The 21,195-nt window shown below is 39.3% G+C and overlaps 1 protein-coding gene across 1 annotated transcript; it reads left to right on the top strand.

Moving 5' to 3' along the window:
- The first annotated feature begins 914 nt into the window (after window positions 1-914).
- RAB21 (RAB21, member RAS oncogene family) lies at window positions 915-21,124 on the top strand. Its single transcript, XM_032999883.2, has 7 exons — window positions 915-1,290; window positions 8,551-8,610; window positions 8,794-8,901; window positions 10,432-10,495; window positions 11,258-11,312; window positions 11,745-11,833; window positions 12,692-21,124. Exons 1-7 carry the CDS (start codon window positions 1,144-1,146, stop codon window positions 12,829-12,831), a joined length of 663 nt encoding a protein of 220 aa, XP_032855774.2. The 5' UTR covers window positions 915-1,143; the 3' UTR covers window positions 12,832-21,124.
- Window positions 21,125-21,195: the final 71 nt, after the last annotated feature.

Raw genomic sequence — 21,195 nt, 5'->3', positions numbered from 1 at the left:
ACGCTTCTGGTTTAAAGTATTTTATTATGGACTGGGTTTTTTTGAAAACATTTAGAGGCTCATATAACTTAGTTCACATGAATAGGGCAACTGAAATTGGGACAAAACGCACACTTGTGATGTTTAGAATCTGTTTGGCAGAGGCTTTGGCCTCCTGCTCACAGGGAGATGCCTGGTAGATACATTTGCTGCATTAGAAAGCCTTAATATGACATTTAAAAGCAAATTTGTATATGCCTATGAATCACATTAATGGGACCTTGAAGATCACCTAGATCCAGCCCCCTGCCACGGGCAGGGACACCTTCCCCCAGCCCAGGTTGCTCAAAGCCCCGTCCAGCCTGGCCTTGAGCCCTGCCAGGGAGGGGGCAGCCACAGCTGCTCTGGGCAACCTGTGCCAGTGCTTCACCATCCTCACGGGAAATAATTTCTTCCTTATAATCCAACCTAAATCTTGCACGGGTTTCCATGTCTACCGACGGTTTATTTCTAGACGCGGTGAAGCTGTGTGTCACGCTCGGGCCTGCCGCGTCACCCCCTCAGCGGCCCGCCTCCCCGCTGCCCCCCCTCATTGCGCGTTTTGGGGACAGGCGGGTATTTTTAGAAGCTGCCGGGGGCACAGGCCTGAGGAGGAGCTGCCTCCCACTCCTCCGCGGCCCTTCACGGGCGAAGGAAGCGCCCAGCCCCTCTGCCAGGGCCATTCTCTCCCGCCCCCCCCCCCCCCCCGCGCCTCAGGAGCGTGTGTCATCCCCCTGCGGCTCCGGGTTCCGGCGCAGGCCCCGCCCCCTCCCCCGGCAAGCCACGCCCCCCGCGACCGTGGGCGGGGCCTCCCGCCGCCGTCACACCCACCCCTGCCATCGGCGCGCGCGCGCGCCCGCGGAAGCGGAGGGGCGGGGAGTGGTGCGCGCGTGACCCGGCGGTGCGTGACGTAGGAGGAAGAAGACGCCATTAGGGGGAGCGGGTCCGTCGGCCGCGGGGAGCGGTGTGGTTCTCGGCGGCGTTCCCCCTCCGCCGGTCTCCCTTCCGCTTCCCCCCGACACCCCGCCGCGGGTCCCCGTCCCGGAGGGTGGCGGGCGGCGGCGGCAGCGCCCCGCGGGCGCGGCGCGGCCCGTTGATGTGAGGCAGCATCCCGGTGGGGCGCGGATGGCGGCGGGGGCCGGCGCGGCGGCCGGCGGCCGCAGCTTTTCCTTCAAAGTGGTGCTGCTCGGGGAGGGCTGCGTGGGGAAAACCTCCCTGGTGCTGCGCTACTGCGAGAACAAGTTCAACGACAAGCACATAACCACCCTGCAGGTGCGGGCCGGGGCCGGGGGGGGGCGGCGGGGTGAGGGGGTGTCCGGGGCTCCTCTCCCCTTCCCTTCAGCATCTCCCGGGGTCGCTGGCCGGTGCCAGCCTTCCTGGCATCTCCCTGAGGCGCTTCCCGGCCTGCCCTTTCCGCCGCGGTGCTGGGGGGGGGGCTGGGGGGGCCTGTCGCTCCGCAAAGCCGCGCTGGGCTTTTGGTGCTCGCCGTCTTGTTAACGGCTTTAAGGGTGGCCGGGGTGACCCCTGCCCGCTCGTTAAACGGTGGCTGGGCCCCGCCGAGTCTGGCTGGAAGCGAATTATTTTTATTTCCTTGGTTTTAAGCTTTCCGTTTTTTAAGGCCTTGTTTCTCTTCTGAATAGCAACTGCTCCTTTTTTTCCAGTTATGTACATTAATGTCTTCATTTGAATTTGGGGAAGTATGATTTGCAAATAATGCTGTTGTAAGCATTGACGGCTAATTGTTTTGTATGTGCTGCATTTCTGTTAATTATAGTCTTTGTCCTGTTCTGAAATCCTAATGCTGGAGCTAGCTAAATATTACTGTTCAAAGTGAACAGCTTTCATGACATGGTTTATGAGATTAAGGCTTATGAGTTAAGAACAGAAAAGATTCTTAAGGCCTACTTGCTTGTCATGTTATGTCCCTGAATTCTGGCCTGATTCTCAGTAGTACTGTCTGTAAATTTATAAAGAACTAAAAAGTGATGTTCCACTTATAAAATGCGACAGGATGTCTGCTTGAAAGTAATGTTTTTACGTTACTTACTAGCACTGAATGGTATGCATGCCATGTTACAAAATAAAATGCTTATACTGTACATGGTCTCAGAAAACATGTTTTAAACTTAATGCTGTGGGTGGTATGTTAAGTCTTTTGGGATGTCTCTGCTTGCTTAATCTTTTTATTTGCAGTTGCACCAGTTGCACAGCATCTTTCTTAGCAGTTGTGAACATGTATATGAAAGTGTGATTTTAACACTGTAATATATACTGCCCTTATTTTTTTCTTATTTCTGTAAATAAAGAAACAAACCCTGCCACCATGTGGGCCACAAATGAGTTTTGAGCTACTTCTGATGTTCTGTGAATAAATAGTGTATGGGGTTCTACAGAATCAATAGTAAGTGGTGCCAAGAAAGAGCCTTAGGGTAGCTGTGTACTGTTCCTGTGCATTTAGGGGAAAATTCTTGTGGGTTGGGTATCTCAGAAGTATTTAATAGTGAAACTTTCCCTTGAGAAACATTAGAGATGCACTAGAAACAATACCCTGAATATTTCATTAATAGATACTGTTGCTCTATTTTTGCTATAAGGAGCTAAAAATAACATGTTTTAAACTTTGTTACCCTATGTTCATACTCTGCTGTTGGATTTATCTGTTGATATGTTTACTAGGCATGGTGTGGTATTTATGGCAAGTTGATTGTAGCTCTGATTGCCATAGAGGTAATTGGAATTTGCTATGCTACAGAAATGACTAGTAGCTTGTAGGTGTCATAGCTGCAGCTGAAGTGTAGCAATGAGCAAACAATCATTTGAAATGCATCCAAATGATTGTGTATAGCTGAATTCTCATGTCCCATGTAGAAGGACAAGAGCTGAGTAGTTTGTCATGTGATGCAGCGCAGTTGGTTTTTGTGTTAATCCTGTTCTTTAAATCTGTAATGGGAAACATAATTTTAGCAGCAAAAAGTGAGTTGGAATACAGACTTGGGTCACAAATGTCATAAAAAGGACCTTTAAATGGCTCCGAAGTGTTGACAGGAAAGTGTCTCTAGATATTATGACTTGAGAGCTCTTGGTTTTGACTGTCTGGAGGGGGGTGTGTGTGTGTTCTTGTAGAGGAGTGGAAGCATGTGCTTACGCTTGATACTGAGATTTTGTTTCTCCACTGTGATTAGGTTTCTGATTGCTACCTGTATATTTTAATTGACTGCACTGTTTCTCAACTCATTTGCTTTTCTGAGTCTCCTCAGCTGCATATACATCTTAATGATTGTAAAATACAATGTCAGTTGCTGTTGAATCTTGTTTTGCATCATGTGCACTTGTGAAGTAGTATGTTTATTATTCTTGTTTTTCTACATATTACAGTTCTAGGAGACAGTTGTAGAAAGGCCTTCCACTAGCAAAGTAAAACAACCCTTAAAGTAAGATAAGGAGAAGAGTAACTAGGATATCTAATAAAGCAATGAAGTGACATTTTTTGCAATTTTTTTTTTTTTTTTTTACGATTAAAGGCTTAATCTGATAAGGTGGCTTTGTTTCATGGCATCGGTTCAAAGCACTGCACCAAATTACTTTTGTTCCAATAAAGCCAAAATTAGGTAAATACTTAGCTCCTGATTCAGCAAAGGAGCCACAGTGATGAATCATGAAAAGATCACTAGACACTGGGACAAGAGGCTCTCCATCCAGAGTAATCTCTGATTTAGAAAAGGAAAGTACCGTATAGTGCTTTATTCCAATATGATTGCAACAAAAAGTGTGGTGAGACTGTAGTCTGGAAACTTTTAGTTATGTTGGCTGGTGCTGCCTGAAGTGTGAGCCCAGTGATGGGGAAGTGCATAGGAAGTCTTTAAATTGGTCAGTGTGAATCTTTCATCTAACGTATATCTATGCTTTCCTCTCTGAATTCTAGCACTTTAGTAGTATTCTATGTTGAAGTTAACCCGTGAACACCCAAACAGGAGACTTTCTTCTGTGCTAGTAACAGAAGGCATTTAGTGAAAGGGAGCTGTTTCTCTTCCCTCCACATGCTAGTTAGAGGGAAATGGTGAACTGCAACTTTCTTTGAGGTTAGGAGGCTGCTGGGATGTGTTGCTGTAGTTATGTTAGCTTCAAGGCATGTACTTATGATATTGATGACCTGCACATTGAAATCAAGGTAGCTACTGATTGACAAAAGAAAACATTTATCTAGAATAATGTGAAAAAGCTGATGTAGGAAATGTGTAGGGGTTTTTGCAAGCAATGACTACAATCTGTAACCTTTTGCCAGATCTGATGGGATAGTTAGAATTGGTTCCCATTGAAATACTGAGGTCAGCGCTCTTGTCTTGAGAAAGTAATTCTAAGCTATAAATTGATACTAAGGGAACTGTGCTGGAATTACTCCAATAATCTAGTGTCAAACTATTTAAAAAAAAAAAAATCAGGTAGATAATTTCTGTAAGTTAATTACTCAAGATAAATACGGCTTTTGTGTACTGATCTCTCAAATATGTGGAGAACTGCAAAATACCCAACCCAATAGAGCCGCTGATGTAATCATACTATACAGATCCTAGTTGCTTTGCTGGACTTCCATAACCTGGAAAAGCTGGCTTGGCTGTCTAAGATAGCTGGGGGGGGGGAGGGGGGCTGGGGAAGACAATGCAGGGAGGTTGTGCTGTGTGCATTGTTCCTATGCCTGGCTTGCTTCTATTGAAGCAGTCAAGAGACAGGTGACAGACACCTGCTTTTATTCTGTCACTTTGAAGAGAATGTTTTCCATCTGGGTCCTCCTTGTGTTCTACTCAGGCCCCTTTATCAGCTCCTAACAGAGCCTAATGGATATGTGAAACTGAGCTCTTAGAATTAAATGAAAGAAAAGATTTTCTCCAGGCACATAAAGAGAATGGAATTTTAGATCTTACAATTGCATTATCCTTTTCTAGGTATATGAGTATTCTTCAGACAAGTCATAAGACACTAGAGTCAAAATACCAAAATTACCTTACTTCAAAGAGCTGTTTGAGATTACTTATGTTTGAATTAACCATGGTCCTATGTATTTTTGGGTTTTTGAAAGTCCTAGTAACAAAAATAATATGGAAAGCAGTAATTGTAAGTTGAGTCACAAATCAGACTTAACTCTGTAGTTCTAGGTTTGGTAAATTCTTGGGAAACTAGAAAAAATGTTGGATCCTCTTCTGTGTGTAATTATCTAATGCTATCTAGACTGTACTGATTACAGAGGCTTTGACACTCTTGGCAGTTGATTTTTTTTCTTAAGCCAGTCTCCTAAGCTATCTCAAAACAGTAGCTAAAGCTCTTTGTTCTATGTTGGGGTGTTCCCACCCCACTCCCAAATTTCAAAAAATTGTGTAGTCCTGATGGTCACCTGACTATTTTCTTTCTCTCTAACCCCAGAATGAGTGAAGATTAGTAACCTTGCTCTTGCATGAAACAAATAGAACTTGAAGAGGGGTGGGTGTTAAAAGGTAGATATTAGGTGGTGTCTCTGGCACGTTTGTCACTGTTATGCACTTTACTGGTGGTAAATATGCCAAACTTACCCATACCTATTAATTCAAGAATGGAGTCTGCTAACAGTATTCTTCAGGTATATGAACACGATGAAGAAGAATGAAGCATTTAATCTGTAATTATTATTGACTGTTTCTCGTAAAATGTTCACAAAGCTTTCTGTTCATTACTAACCATGACTATTTCAAATACCAGGTTCCAATCTTGTTATCAGGCAAGCTTTTTAGAAAAATTTGCTTATAATCAGGATATTTCCTATAGTATATTGTCTTTACTTTTTTTGGTTAGGGGACTGAGACTGTTGGTAGGCTGAAAATTAGTACAAATTCATCAAATTTTAATGCCAAGAGCAAGTACAATAGCCCAATGCTAAGTACCCTTGACACAGTTTCCTGTGATTTGGGGTTTTTTAGGAGATGCTGAAAAGCCGTACTTGAATGTATGGATCTTTTCAATGCTTGGGTATATAGGAAAGGGAATACTATACTCGTAGTGCTAAAAGACAATATTTCTATCAAAAGCTGTAGTCACCTGAAGGACTGGTGATATTTAAGCAAAACTTACCTATGGGGATAAGCCTACTTTAATGTTTGCTCTGCCAGGTATCGTGTGCTATTAATCGGGCCAATGCCTACAGCCATGTTGATATAACTTTATGGATACTGAGTTCTGTGTTTTTTTTTAAATATAAATTCTGTTTCTGTGAAGGATTTTTCTGCCTTTTGGTCCAGAAATGTGGTTCTCAAACAGTTATGTGAAATACATATCAACCAAGCAGGTTTGATTGTCAGTGTTGTGACAAAGGCAAACAATGCTCGGAAATGCTCTTCCTTTGAGATTTGCAGTAGAATATAAAGTACTGTAGTCCAGCAGATCAATAAAATACTGTCAGGTCAGCTTGATTGATTGTGCCTAACCATATCTTCTCTTAATAAGGCCCAACTGTTGGTGAATTAAAACTTTTGAAGTCACCTCTAAGCTTTTGGCTTTTCAACTCTGGTGTAGTAGAACAAATTATGATGTGAAGACTAGACATTGATGAGATAATCCTTAGGGACAGCTGGTTGAAAGCAGTAAACTACTTTATGCAGAGTTTTTGATTAAAGAATTAGCTTTCCTGATGGGTAAGATTTGCTACTCTGCTGTTAAGCTGTTTGTTACAAGTTAGCTAGAGTGTTAAATACTTTTAACATGTTGTCTGGAACTTTTTCTGAAGTTGACTTATGCCACCTCACCGTAGACTGAAGGGGTAGCATTAATGCTTTAGTTACGTTGAATACAATGGTTATAATGATTAGTTCTTTGCAATCTGTTCTTGGAAAGTTTGAGTTTTTATTTCCTCTGGTTTGTCTTCTGTGTCTGTACTGTTTATCAGACTTTGTGGAAAGCTTTGGAGGAAAGTACAGTTTGCTTCAAATAAGAAAAGTTTGAATCATCTCACCTTAGATCATACAGATGCTAGAGTTGATGTTGGGAAAGTAGCTGAAGAGCAAGAGCTGCTCTAGCAGCTGAGTGTAGGGTGACTGGAACTGTAACACAGGCAGCACTCCAGAGAGGCACTTTCATGGCAGTTGGAGCTGGTGTAAATTGAACTGTTATAATCTTAAATGCATATTGGTTGCTTGTGTAGATAAGCAGCAAGCTGGTTCAAGCATCTGATCTGGCCCATGACACTTTCCACATGCACATTCATTTTAGTTAGTTCAATGCCTGGTCATACAGAGAGCTGATGTTGAGCTGCTACAATCCAGCCTAAAATGATCTGGGATGTAGGTATCATAAAATACCACTGAGTACTTGTTTGTGTCCAAATGCAAGTTGAGGTAAAGCTGAAAGGAAAATTGAGTGTCATTTAAGACAAAAGACAGTAGTTAAGCCTTGGCAATTGAATTGTCTGATGTTAATCTGTCACTGCTAGTGTTCACAATGGAGGGGGGCAGGTTTGTAGTGTATGAACTCCTTCAGGCACTGTTTTAGCCTATTAAACTTGTATTAAATTATACCCCTTTTTAGCCACTGAAGTATACACTTGGTAACAGAGGTGGTGTTTGAAAATGTGGCTCATGCAGGTTTGGAGAAGAACAGGTATACTCTTGTGTTACTGAAGTTAGGCTAATCCTGCCATATGCTCTGGTCATGTAAAACATTTTCAGGAGGTAATGTAGTAAGTAGAATTCTTAGAGCAGTTTATATGCTTATTCTGAGCCTTTCCTTACCCTGCCGCTTGCTTTCCTTCAGTGTATTAGCTGAGAAGTGTATCACTGAGTGTTCAGTAACAGTGTCTGGGGGGGAAAAACAAAACAACAACAAAAACCAACCAACCAAAAAAACCCAACCAACCAAAAAACAAACAACAAAAAACAAAAAAACCCAAACAAAACAAACAAAACCCAAATAACTGGAACAAACTGTACTACTGTTCCCAAAAAGCCCCTCAAAACAGATGGGACAAGTTGTGAGCTTACTTTAGCAAAAAAAAATACAGATGAGAAAAAAGAAAAGATACAGACAAGGAAGCTTGCATGATAGTAGTGTTCTGAGACTTTTAGCATTAAATTCAAACTATTTTATTTTGTTCTAGTAGCTTGCTAATGGTGAACTACTTTGCCTAGTTCCTGCAAATTAAGAATCATGTTAGGCTGGTTCCTACCCAAACTTCATGTACTCTTGTGAAATGTTTGGAGTTCAGTTCAGACTTATCAGTGTTGTGATTTCAGACTCTTTCCACACAGGGCTCTTATCCTTCAGAAATCATTCTAAACAACAGCAAAAAGATGTAGTAAATGATTGGCTTAAACCAAATTTATTTAGAATAGACTCCTGGCAAACTGCAGTGAAATGACTAACTGGCTTAGTATTGACTCGGCCTTCTGGCTTAAAGAATATTTTGATCCAGAAATCTGTGTTTTATTGATTCAGATGTTTTTATTAGTAATTTAATCTGAAGTCAAATGAGACATTTGTGTGTAAAATGTAACTCTAATCTGTTTTGATTTCCAGGCATCTTTTCTTACAAAGAAGCTAAATATTGGTGGGAAGAGAGTAAACCTTGCAATATGGGTATGTTTACTTTGCTGTCTTCCATCCCGTAGGTAAATAGACTATTTTCTGAAAAATTCCTTAGGTTTGCTAGAACTTGAATGTCAGGTGCTTCTTAACAAAGTAAAATTTCAAAGTGTTTGGAGTTTCTTCAAGTATTGTTTTGCATGGTCTGAAATGCTAACAAGTGTATTTTAAATGCAGGATACAGCTGGTCAGGAAAGATTTCATGCATTGGGGCCGATCTACTACAGGGATTCTAATGGCGCTATTCTAGTATATGATATAACAGATGAAGACTCTTTTCAAAAGGTACCGGACAGATTTTTACCTCTATGCGAGATGTAAACTGATTGAAAGATAATCTCTGAGTGTGTAAATGGAAATCTTCTGTTTTCAGCAATAGCAATACATATTACATCTGCAAATTCAGACCATATAATGGAAGCATGCGCCTTACTAGTATTCTTTCGAAGGTTGACTTTTTCAGTTTACTAAAGTTCTAGCAGGGTTATTCAAAAAGCACAGGATAAATAGATGTACGAATTACCTGTAACAGGCTATAAATGTAAACCAGTACGGTTGTGATAGTATCTGATACTGATCTCTACTGTATAAATTAAATTACTAAAAGATGTTAAGTGACATGATCTTTTACAGATCTGAGAACTCTGAAATTGCAATACATGATAGTGGAAACATTACTTTCTCAGTGATAATAGATATTTGTGCTTCAGATCCTCATCAAAACCTGAAATTCGATCGCTAATTGCTTTAGAGCAGTATTAGTTGATCAGTATGAGCAGGTAAGTTTTTTCCAACCCTGTGTTAAATCAGTGCTATCCCTGTTGGATGTTCCAGATAAGGAAAAGAGTGTTACCAGTTTCTAAGTGGGTTTGTTTCAGATAAGTTAGTGGCAAAATCTGTAGGACTTCTGCATAGAGTAAGAAATTGTGGTTGTATGGGCAAGGCTTGGGTTAGCAGTGATAGAAATAGTATAAGGGTATAGTTCCACAACAGCTTAAGTAATTTAAATAGTCTGATGTGGCAAGTGAAGCACTTATTCTAGCAGTTAAACTCTTGCCCCCCATCTGCAGAATTGTGATGACTTGAGTACTACTTCAGCTTTTGCTTTTTCATGCTGAGCTCTACTTAGTAAAATTCTATGATACCAAAACACCTAAATTCTCAGAAAAAAGAGGGAAGGTTACTTTGCAGAAGTTATTGCATAACTACCTCTATCATGTATCCTAGCTGGTTTTAGGTTCTTGAAGTGATTGCCTCTCTTCACGACTTAAATTCCTTTAAAATAGCAGTTTTCAAGTCAATGTAGTGATCATACAACTTAAAAGCATGACAACAGAGTTGATAACAGATACTTTATCAGCTGATTCAACACTCTTGTCCCATCTGTTCTCTCAGGCAACAAACATCTGTTATATTATAACCTGAACAAGTCAGTTCAGGTACCTCTACCTTTAAAGTACCATTTGTGATCTGTCAGTGCCTGTTGATAAAAGATCTCATGCCTGACCTAAAGTGGCCAATGCAGTGAACTTGTTCTTTGGAGTGGGGCTAACACGAGTGTGGTGAGTTATATTTCTGGAGTAATTGAATCATTTTATGTAAGTCCCTTGCCCTTAATTTCAGCTTCAAACTAAAACCTGCTGAACAAGAGCCATGTGTAGCTGTCTAAAGAATATTTTTGTCCATCTATATTGCTCTAAAAATACTTGTTTCAAGTTCAGAGTAAACAGTTAATGAAGGGAATGGGTCAGTTCTACAATGCCTAAGTTAGTTGTATATCAAGTGAAAATAAATTTACCCGTGTTCTTTTTGCAGGTAAAAAACTGGGTTAAGGAATTAAGGAAAATGTTGGGAAATGAAATCTGTTTATGTATAGTAGGTAAGTCTTGTTTTTAGTGTGATTCTAATAACTGAATCAAAAATGTTTCTTTTGATTAATAGCATTTTCCAAACACTGTTTTGACAGCTTGTACATGTGGAGGGGCAACGCTTATGTTAATTTGATATTTTAAGTTCAGTTTGAGCTAGAAGTTTCAGTAGATCACATTGAGGACATAAGAGTTTCAAAAAGCTGTTTAATGATGCACCATGTCAGAAGTGCATGGTACAGATGACGTCAAATCTGTATTATCCTTCTTGCAAGTACTCAAATGTCATGTTTTTTATTGTTCTCAGTAAAATGATGCCTGTCTGCTTTCATAATCAAGTGCTTGGCTAAGCGAATAAGTCTTAAAGGTTGAATATTTAAATACAAACAGAATGCAATAAATACTGGGTTTAGATTTAAAATCGGATATAGTGATTAAACCACTTTCAGAAGGATAGATGTGTAGATATTCTACAAAAACTACCTCTGCAGCACAGATAAGCTGCTAATAAATTACAAAGAAAAGCAGAAGGCTGAAAACATGGCTTATGTGGAGGTATTTAGCTATCCTGGTCTCTCCACAGAAGTGGAACTTCATTGTCTGTAAATGCTTGAGTGAAAGGGGATTTGTAAATCATATTGTTGTTGTATATAAGAGTTGTTTTTTACAGAGACAACTTGTGGGAAAATGATGGGGTACAATGATTACATGACTGTCTTCTTTTGGGTAACTTTGGAATACAAAGGCTTCAAAAATTATCTTGTTTCCAACAGGTAACAAAATAGACTTGGAAAAAGAGAGACATGTTTCAGTGCAAGAAGCAGAAACGTAAGTTACACCAATTATTAATAGAAACAGTCATTGCAGAATGATGCTGGAGTAATAAACTTGTGATGCTGTTAACAACTGGCAGGCATAAACTGGCAGTGCCTAGCTGGCTGCTATGTTAAGTGTTCTGTTAGTATCTGAGTCCTGGAATGTCCTTACTGACCAAAGTGTAACTTGAGAGTTGTATGTGATTAAAGTCAGCATTTGTACTTTAAATGTGTTTCTAGACAGGAAACTTTATTTCATCTAGTGTTTTTCATCAGTCATGGTAGTTTTAACCACATAATTCTCTTTTTAAATTAAATCAGCATGTGTAGTTTAACTCTGAACTCAGAACAAAACCTCTTGTGATAATCTTTTTGCTTCATGTAAAGTGGCTTAGGAAGATTGAATTGTTTAGTACAATGAAGTCCTGTATCTGCATTTCTACAGGTATGCTGAATCTGTTGGAGCAAAACATTATCATACTTCAGCTAAACAGAACAAAGGAATCGAAGAACTGTTTCTTGACCTGTGTAAAAGTAGGTATCTAGTTTGTTGGTAAGGAGCTTGTTCACAAAACACTCAAGACTTCAAAGTGCTTAAAAACATATGGAAAGCCTTAAACTTTTACTAAGAACTGACTTCTTACAAGTCTACCTTAAGGCACTTGTGTACTGTAGCAGCTATGGAAACTTGATGGATGGATGCTCATAACGTTGCAAATTCATGCTGTGCTCCAGAAATACCTTTGTTATTTGTTGGAGCACTGACTGTTTCACTGGGCCTGTCTAAATAGTAACCTCAAATCAAACTTCGTGACAGGCTTCACTAGTGTCTGCTTCAAATCCTGTATTTCAGCCTCTTTAAAAAATTTTCTCAGATTATGTCAATTACAAATCATGAAATCAGTGTTGTAATGATGCAGGTTTTACACAACAGTTTAAGCAAATGGCAGAGGTCATGGAATGTAGGATAAAACCCCAAGGAAGTTGTCCTATTCGTTGTGTTCTTATGATACAAGACTTTAAGCAAAACTTCACCTGCATGTTTGAAGAGTGGGTTGTGGGTTTTTTTTTTTGGATGTGGGGTGGTATGTGTGGTGTGTGGGGTTGCTTGTTTTCTTTTTAACTAAATATTCTTGATATGGGTGGGTAAATCTAGCTTTTGGAGCATCTAACGGCTCCCTTAGTCAACAGGAGTTGCTGGATGTTTAGTGCTTTAGGAATAAGACTTATGTATGTTCTTGCAGCTGTGCCATGTGGTACCTGAGTACTTCTGCATAACAAATAGGAGGACCAGTCTTGCTGAACTTTGTGCATGTAACTCAAATAGATAAAGATCTCAGTCTTGTGTAAAAATGCAGTGGAATGTCATCTAATATATTTCTTCCTTTACAGGAATGATAGAAACTGCTCAAGTGGATGAAAGAGCAAGAGGCAATGGTTCCAGTCAGTCAGGAATAGCAAGGCGAGGTGTACAGATCATTGATGATGAGCCACAAGTACAGAGCAGTGGAGGGTGCTGTTCTTCTGGATAATTATAAAACTGTGCATCACTGCCCTCTCAATCTGAAGACTGCCATATTCCAAGTCACGCATTCTTTACCAATGGAGTAATAGAATTAACAGTATTTAAAAATAATCACATGTAACACTGCAGAGACCTTAAGTGCTAAACTAGTGGCGTCTGTGACCAGAGAATTGGCATTTTCTACAGTGGTTAACAAAGCAATTACCAATGGCCTTTTTACATATTTTTCTTTAATAAGGAATAATATGCATGTAGAAAAGACCTACTTAAAGGCTTCATTTATATTCTTTTAAATCAGATCATTATTTAATAACTTATATACGTTGTTGTTGGAATGGTATACGTTTTTGCAGCTCTTTGTATTTTGTGGTAGATTGAATTGTATCACTTCTAAAATGCAAATTGATTTTTTTTTTTTTTTTTTTAATTAGCAGATATCCGAAGTAATATTTTTTGCAGGGCCTCCACAAGCCTTATAACTGTCAACTACTTTGATATATTCTGTTCATCCTGTATGCCAAGCTGGTAAAATACATTGTAAATTACATATTAAATACTTTATCTGCTTTTACAATTGCAGGTGCAGAAATATGTACATCAGTCTTGTCAGTGATTGTGAAGTGAGTAAGTCAGTGGAAGATACAAGCTTTTCATGTGTACTGTTGAATTGCTCATTCTGTTCCCCATACCTGAAAAAGCTTTTTTTGGGACATTCGTAGCTACAGCGTATTTTTTTTTGAGCTGTTTCTGGCAAGCAACAGTATTTAGAGTATCCCCTTAGTGGGAAGAGAATGCTTCCTTAGACTGCTGTTTAACATTGAGGTGTTTGACTCCCAGCTAAAACAGTTGGCGCATGCATATATCTTGCCTCTGCAGTTACTTTGGCCTCTCAGAATATTTCCAGAAAGTGAAAGCAACTTCAGCCCTCACCTGTCTGGTAGCCAGAAACCCAGATGCACAAGAAACTTAAGCTGCGTTAATACATTTGTGTCCCAAGACAGCATTATAAACTATTAATAAGCATTTTTTTTTTTACCCCTGTATTGCAGGGCTTGAGTGAACAAATGAATTTGCGTTAACTAGAACTGCTTCTGATTTGGAGTGATTAAATGGAAGCTATGAAACTTGCCAGCTGTAATTGTAACTTTGGGGATACTAGACAGAACTGAACTTACTCCTGACTTGCTCTTTCTCTTGTAAAGCGTTTTGAAGCCTACTTAAGTTTGGGGAGGAGAGTTTTCAGAAAAAGTGTATAAACTACTATCACAAAGGAACAGAAATGGTGGTAGCTGAAACTTCAACATGTTTTGTGCTCTGACTTTTTTTTACTTAAGTTGTCATGCTTGGAAAAACAGTAAAGGTGATGTCTATGACAAAATAGAATATTCCTTGGCCTTCCTTTTTCTGAAGGGTAGAATTAGTATTGCATATGAATGCATTGAATGGTGTGGTATGCACAAAAGGAATAGTAGTAACTAATCAGACTGTGTAAGAAGTGTGCTGTCTTCAGTCTGACTTTTTATTTTCTCTGAAATAATAGATGGCTTTGATACAGACTGGTCCTGGTACATTTTTTCCTTTTCTGCTTAAACTGTGGTGTAGATACTTTCTCTTAAGTTACCGTTGCTGTGATCTGATGTGATTGTGTGGATGATGGACAAAGGTGATCTGTCCATGCTAGTGAAGATAGTTTCTTGATTGCATAGAGCTTTGGTGTGAATCTAAAATTCATGATTAAATGTGTCTATATATATAGCAAACCCATTACATTAACATTCTGATATTATATTGAACTTAACAGTGAGCCTTGCCAAATTTGAAAAATGGGTCAGTTTGATCTAAAACCAGTACCTTCAAATCCATACAGTTAGATGAAAACCAGTCTTCTAAGTGATAATATTGATATGGTGATTGAAATCGGCAAGACTTTATGTTCAAGACTGGAATCTCCTCATAAAAGGAGTCCTAGATTCTTTGATTCAAATCAAATTTTTTCCAGAGATGGAAAAAAACAACCAAACAACCGAACCTAAACTAGTCTTGATAAACAGATGAGTCATGGGGGCTTACCTACACCAGAGCATATGTGTTTTCAAGAGCAGAGCTTTCTCCATTGAAGTGGACAGATGCAATTCTGTTCTGGAAATTAGTACTAGGTGTTTACCCAAGAGAATGTTATGTTTGACTGCTTTGAAACAGAAGCAGTGTGTAGAATATATCTCTTTGCCTGCAGCTAAAGAGTTTTTCTTTAGTGTATTCTGTGGTAGGGGTGTTCTGTGTGACTTGATTACAAAACTAACAAAGCCATGTTGATACTAACTCTTGAGTCTCTTTCAAAACTAAAACTATTACTACTGATGACTTTGGGGTAAGGAAACTTACAATTTTGTACAACCAAAAGGTTCTGGTTGCTATTAGCAAAATACTTCCTAAAATAAAATCTGAGAAGTTACGTTTCTTGCATAAGCTACAGCATGAAGAATACTCTCTGGAAACCTGCCAGTCTAAGCTGCAGCTTGGTTGGACTTGATTTATGGAACTTAAAACCTGTGCTTAGCAGAGTATCATTGTATTACCTTACAAAAGTAGTATAGTGTCGTGAAGTCAGGGAAGTTGGTTTCCAAGACCAAAGCAAAACCATTATGAATTGTTTAGACTGATTAACATAAGACTTCAACTTTTTATTATTAGCAGACAAAACAGTTCCAGGAAAAAAGCAGCTTTATTGAAGTTATATAGAGTGTTCTTTGCATTAAATATATAGGAAGGCACAGATAGCTTGTTTTTTCTATATTTGAGCAGGATCTTACTCAAGTAACTTGGTATTACTACTTTATGGCTTTCTCAAGAGTCTTGCATTTGCTGCAGTCTATCCAGATTGCCTGGTTTGTGTATCTTAAGGAAAACTGTTTTTTTTCTTGTGAACTTCTGTTGCTGAAAACAAATAAGCTGTTTTTCATTGTTCTGAGAAGAGTGCAAGAGAACAACTGTGTTTAGAAAGTACTTCTATTGCGAGATAAATAGAATCACCTGGATGTCTTATGTGATGCAGAAGGTAACATTGAGCACGCTTCCCCAGAGTAAATTTTGACAAAGATTATACTATAATAAAAAAGGTCTAACTTACTACAAATACCTTTCTAAAACAACTTTAAGTATTTGCTCACAGTCTTGGTGCTGCTGCTATGAATACTTGACCTACCTATGAAACTTGATCACTTGCTGAAATAAAATCTAACAAAATGAAGTCCAAATGCTTTAATGCAGCAGTACGCATCTCCTAATAGGAGTTATTTATGGACACTGCTTTACTGCACCTAGACTATAGTTCAGCAATTATAAAAGACCAGATAGAAGGATTCAAACAAGGACACTAATAAGTTCAGATGTGTAGTACTTGGAGATGAGTGTATCTATCTGTAAAGATTGGAGGTGATGAATTCATCTGGTTTGCAGTGAACTTGCATATGGTTCCAAGATGGGGACATCCACTGTCCAGATGAACTGTATTGGCTGGTCTTTTGAAGCAGTCAAGTAATTGAGTGTTGCCTTGATTACATGCTTTTCTTCTGTGTTCACACCTTGTGGACAAATGTTCTTGCATTAAAATGTATCCCTTAGCCCTTTTTATCTTGCCACTTTTATTCAATGTGTTTAACTAGTATCTCTGCTTACAGCTCTTGAAGAACCTAGTAACTCAATTTCTAATTTAGATTCCAAGCCAGATGAAAAAAAGCTTTGCAAAAAGGTATGAGGTCATGGAAGGTGGTTGGAGCTCAAATGGAGTTCTCTGACAATGTTGGATGCTGTCAGAAAAAATGGTTTAAAGAATGTAAGAGGAATGGGACACCTGCTCGAGGACAAATGGAGGTCAGGAATCTCAGCAAGCTGAAGGCAATTAAGTGGTATAAATGATAGAGTGGGGGAATAAGAGCTGAAGCCAGTCACCTCTGTTTTTCTGCTTTTTGTGGAAGGAAAATGAGAAGTAGAAAGAAAAAGGCAAGTAGGAAGAACTGAATGTGCTGGTAAAACTGAATGTGCTGGTAGTGGGCTGCTGAGTGAGGTACTGAGTTAACCATTTCTTGGTGGCATTGCTAGCATGTTCTCTCAGCAATGGTAGTTGTCTAATTGAAGACTTTACCAAGACGACTTCCTAGGTTGTTTTTACTTACGTGAAACACCACTTCTGCTTCACTAGGGAGGATATAACTAACTTCCAATAGGCTTTCAGACACAGTACTAACCTACTTAAAACTTGATTAGAATATTCTAATTTGAGCTATTTACAGTTAACGGACTTGGTTAATCTTAGTTTGCATCAAAGCTGAGGAACTTTTTTCCTAGCAAGTCAGGAAGTACATCTAGCAGTGAGGGTAACTTTTATTACAGCTGTGTCAAGGAATTGCAGATGAAGACTGAGATCCTTGGCATTAGTTACTGCACAAGCTCAACAAAGCCCCAAAACTAGCTCTCAACTGTGCTGGGCATTTGCTCCTGCTAGTCTTTGGGGGGATTCTGCTCAACACTGGGACAAACTTGTGCATCTTGGTGATGTAGGCCTCTAATGAATTCATGCTTTTTCTATCAAATAATAACCATGTACTCTGTTCCCTATTGCATTTTTGGAGCTGTCATTGGCCACTGTATCGAGCAGAATGAGGTGGAAAAACTGATTTGAGAGTTGTGGAGAATCTGGAATGTTTCTTGGCTTCAGATGGCTTGAAAAGTGAGAATCTATGAAACTGTCACCATTATGACAAAGGTATTAGTCTGTCCAAGATAACTGAAAATATTTTGGCTTGGAGAAAGTTTTATTGTGGTCTGAATAAAAAGATAAATTGCTCTACTTCCAAAATCAAAATTTAGTTCAATACCAGGATGTTGAAAGATAGACTGCAAAAATAATTGTTTCCATCTATTCCACTGCTTTGTGCACTTGGGCAAGCAGCATGACCCGATGCAGCTGCAGAGTGAGTGTGAAAAGAGGGCCTCTGTCCCTCTCTTCCTGCTTGTTGGCTGCACTGATCCTCAATGCTAATTAATTACTACTACAGGAAACTTTCTGTGCTGGAGATTCCCCATACAAGAAAGGAAACATATATGTTCCCTGCTTGCTTCTCTAGCTTTTCTACACAATGATTAGTACAGCAGTAATACCCCGTTCCCCTCAGTTTGAGAACATTGTTTTTTCTTAAGAGGAGCTTATTTCTTGACAAGTCTTTTTTCGGTGTATCTAATCTCACTGATCTCTTCCAAGGTGCTTTAATACTTCACTGTAGGTCACCCAGAAGCAATGCAATTTGAAAATGTGACAATGAAAGATAATGGGTAGCAGTATTGCAACAATTTTCCCCAGCAATTATTCATATCCTGCCTCCAAACCAGTGAAGGGAGAATATTGGAAGTTTAATGGTGAGTCCTTGCTACCTCTGGTACCTGACTCCTGATTCTAGGATATTGGATTTGGTTTAGAAGAAATCCAAATCGAGAGGATTGGAGAGAGCAAGGACTACTTTCTGATCTGTTGCCAAGTAGTTGATATCCTGTGATGCCTCCAAACTCATGTAATAGATCTCTTTCAAGCTGTTGAAGAAGAGCCTGCAGTTTAACAGTTTCAAGTTAACCACTCCATTCTGAAAGGTCAACAAATTTGGGACTCACAGTGGAAGAGAACAAGGAGTTTCTCTTTTTCAGAACAGGAAACTTAAGAAAGTGCCTAATCAGGCTTTTCTTAATGCAAACATAAGAGGAAAGCAATTGATACCTAAAGATTTAAGTGCTGTCAGTGCTATTTGATCATACAGGCATTATAATGATTGTCTTACTGGATTTTTCTCATCAGATAAACTCATTGAGCTTATCAGGCTCAATCAACAAGAATACTTTTCTTTGAAACAAGAGAAGATGTTAGCAGGGCAAAAGCCAACACTGAAAAGGACATAGCATTTTTAATATCGGTTAACTTGACATTGTCAAATGTAGGAATTTTCTATTTGGCATTTATGGATAAATGAAATTTGGGACAGAAAAAAAAAAAAAGGTTTGTGAAGCCTTTGCTAAATACTTAAGTTTCCCAGTGCATTGCTGCTGCTGGCGTTTTAAAATACACCTTAGAGTATTTTATATACCAGTGCATTTGCATGAGATAGTTCTGTGAAAAATTAATTCCAAATGATAATTAATTAGGGAAACAAGAACTTCTTTGGCATGACTTATTCTATCAGTGCTTAATATTAAGAGTGAAAATGCATGTAAGTGGAAATGGATCAATAGAAAGGGGGAAAAAAGTGTACTGAAAACCAATAAAAGAAAACAGAGCTGGAAGTTCTTGTATCAATTTTCAGATATGACGGTAACGTCTTACATTTTAGTAAGTCATAGAATTTGTAACTTGATGAACAGTCTGTAATAAAGTGTCCCTGAAAATTATTGGAGGTTTGGGGCAGTGGCCTGGCTTACTGCAGTCTCAGCTTTTACCAAATATCATTGTACGTTACAAATACAATAACAAGCTTCTGAACCCATCTGAGTATGATGTGATGAAAGATGGGTTTAAGATGCAAAACCAGGCTCAGTGAGGTTGCTCTACATTATGCGAGCATATACCCCAGACTGTAATGTGAGCAGGGACCCATCAAAATGCAGCTTTGATTCTATAAAACTGGTCTTTGGCAGCCCAGAACAGTTCATGAGGAAGAAGCAGTTGCTGTTGAACCACGTTTGCCAGTTTAATGATAGCCTGCAGCACACAGCCTGTATGCGAAGGGAGCAACAAAAACAAGTCAGACATGGAATCAAGGCTCAAGGTTCTGGGAATTCTCCACCAATTATGTGTTTGTATCCTACTGGTGTCCTAACTCCACAGTGAATGTTTGTGCGTACTTCTTTAGTGAAAAATGGGGTTCAGCTGATGCTGTGGATTTGTACTGAATGGACACTGAGTGAAAACAGCAAGCAACAGAAAGAGCAGAGCAAGGTAAGAGGAGTTCACGCAGTTCCTGCTTTTACTGTTCTTAGATATTTCACTTGCATTTTTAAAAAAGTTAGTATCTATAGCCTACTATCTGTGTCAGAAAGTGTAGTTTCTATTTGGTGAGAATTTTTTGGTCAAGAAAGTAGTATCTTAAGAGCTTTTTATAGTAAATACAGCTCCTACACAGGTTTAGTCTTTCCAAAGTTTGTCACCATCTCATTAAAGGAACTATATTAAATGTTGAAGAGCAAGTGTGCTGCCTGTAGTTACACCCTGCAATCGGAGTCCTATGGTGAATGTTTCAAATATCAAGAAGCAGCAAAGTACCAAATGCACCTCTGCCTGTCTAATCCCACTGTTTTGTGACGTGTACTAATTACAAAGCCATCCTCAACTGTAAGATGTGCCCATAGTGGTTAGAGAAGTCGGTTTGAGGCTTAAAATGACATGAAAGTGTACTTTGATTGGAGCCTTCAAGGAATCTTGACCATCCTTTCAATATGTGAATTTTTGGCACCATGGGACACAGTTTATTTTTCAGGGACTTGGGGGTTTCTGCTTATATGGGAAACAGAACGATCTCTGAAGTAGATTATGATGGCAAGTAAAGAGAAGGAAGGAAGTATTGTGTTAGCGACCTAGACCCATCCTTAGCACTGCTTTTTGAACGGCTGGGATGAAATACAGCATTGACTACCCCCACCCTAGAACAATTCTTTCATTAGTTTCCTGCTCTTTCCAGGAAATGTTGCTTGTTGGTGGTGTTGTAATGCATATGTAGAAGTGATGGGGTTACTACTATTTGCCTTTGCTTTCTGCATTCCTTGCTCTGGCAATACTAGTCTGTGCCAATCGGCAAACAACAGATCAGTTTCTGTTTAGTCATCACTCTCGGATAGCTTCCAGCTAGTCTCAGTAGAGGCTGATGCAATCATGAATCTCTCCTTGCATGACAAATGCAGAGCATTTCATGTCGGTATCTCTCTGCTTCTTTTATATTTGAAAAAAGCTTCTTGTCCTGCTGAGAGAACAAAGCTATTGTAAATTTGTGATCAGTTGTACCAATTGTAATGTTTTCTTATGAGAAATCTTGTATGTTTTGGGTTGTTTCATATTCTGAAATTCTATTAATACTTGATAAAAAGTACCAGGTTCACAGACAGGAACTCACGGCTGTGGGTATGGATATACAAAATGTGACATAGTACAAATACTTGAAGCAAGCTCATCGTCCAGTGTACTGCCTTCATGTCTTGTTACATCTCCATGCCTTCACACTCTAAATACAAATAAATGCTGCTGGGGAATGGGTTTTCCTTCATTTTAATTTCAGTCTGTGTGTACTTAATTTCTTTGTTCCTATTCTTGTCTGACCTTGTGGCAGAAAGCAGCCAAGCG

The sequence above is a fragment of the Tyto alba genome, unplaced genomic scaffold, assembly GCF_018691265.1.
Source record: "Tyto alba isolate M040663 unplaced genomic scaffold, T.alba_DEE_v4.0 Super-Scaffold_2, whole genome shotgun sequence".
Classification (NCBI taxonomy): Eukaryota; Metazoa; Chordata; class Aves; order Strigiformes; family Tytonidae; genus Tyto; species Tyto alba.
Note: the sequence above shows the minus strand (reverse complement) of the source record. Positions and strands in the feature narration are given on the sequence as shown.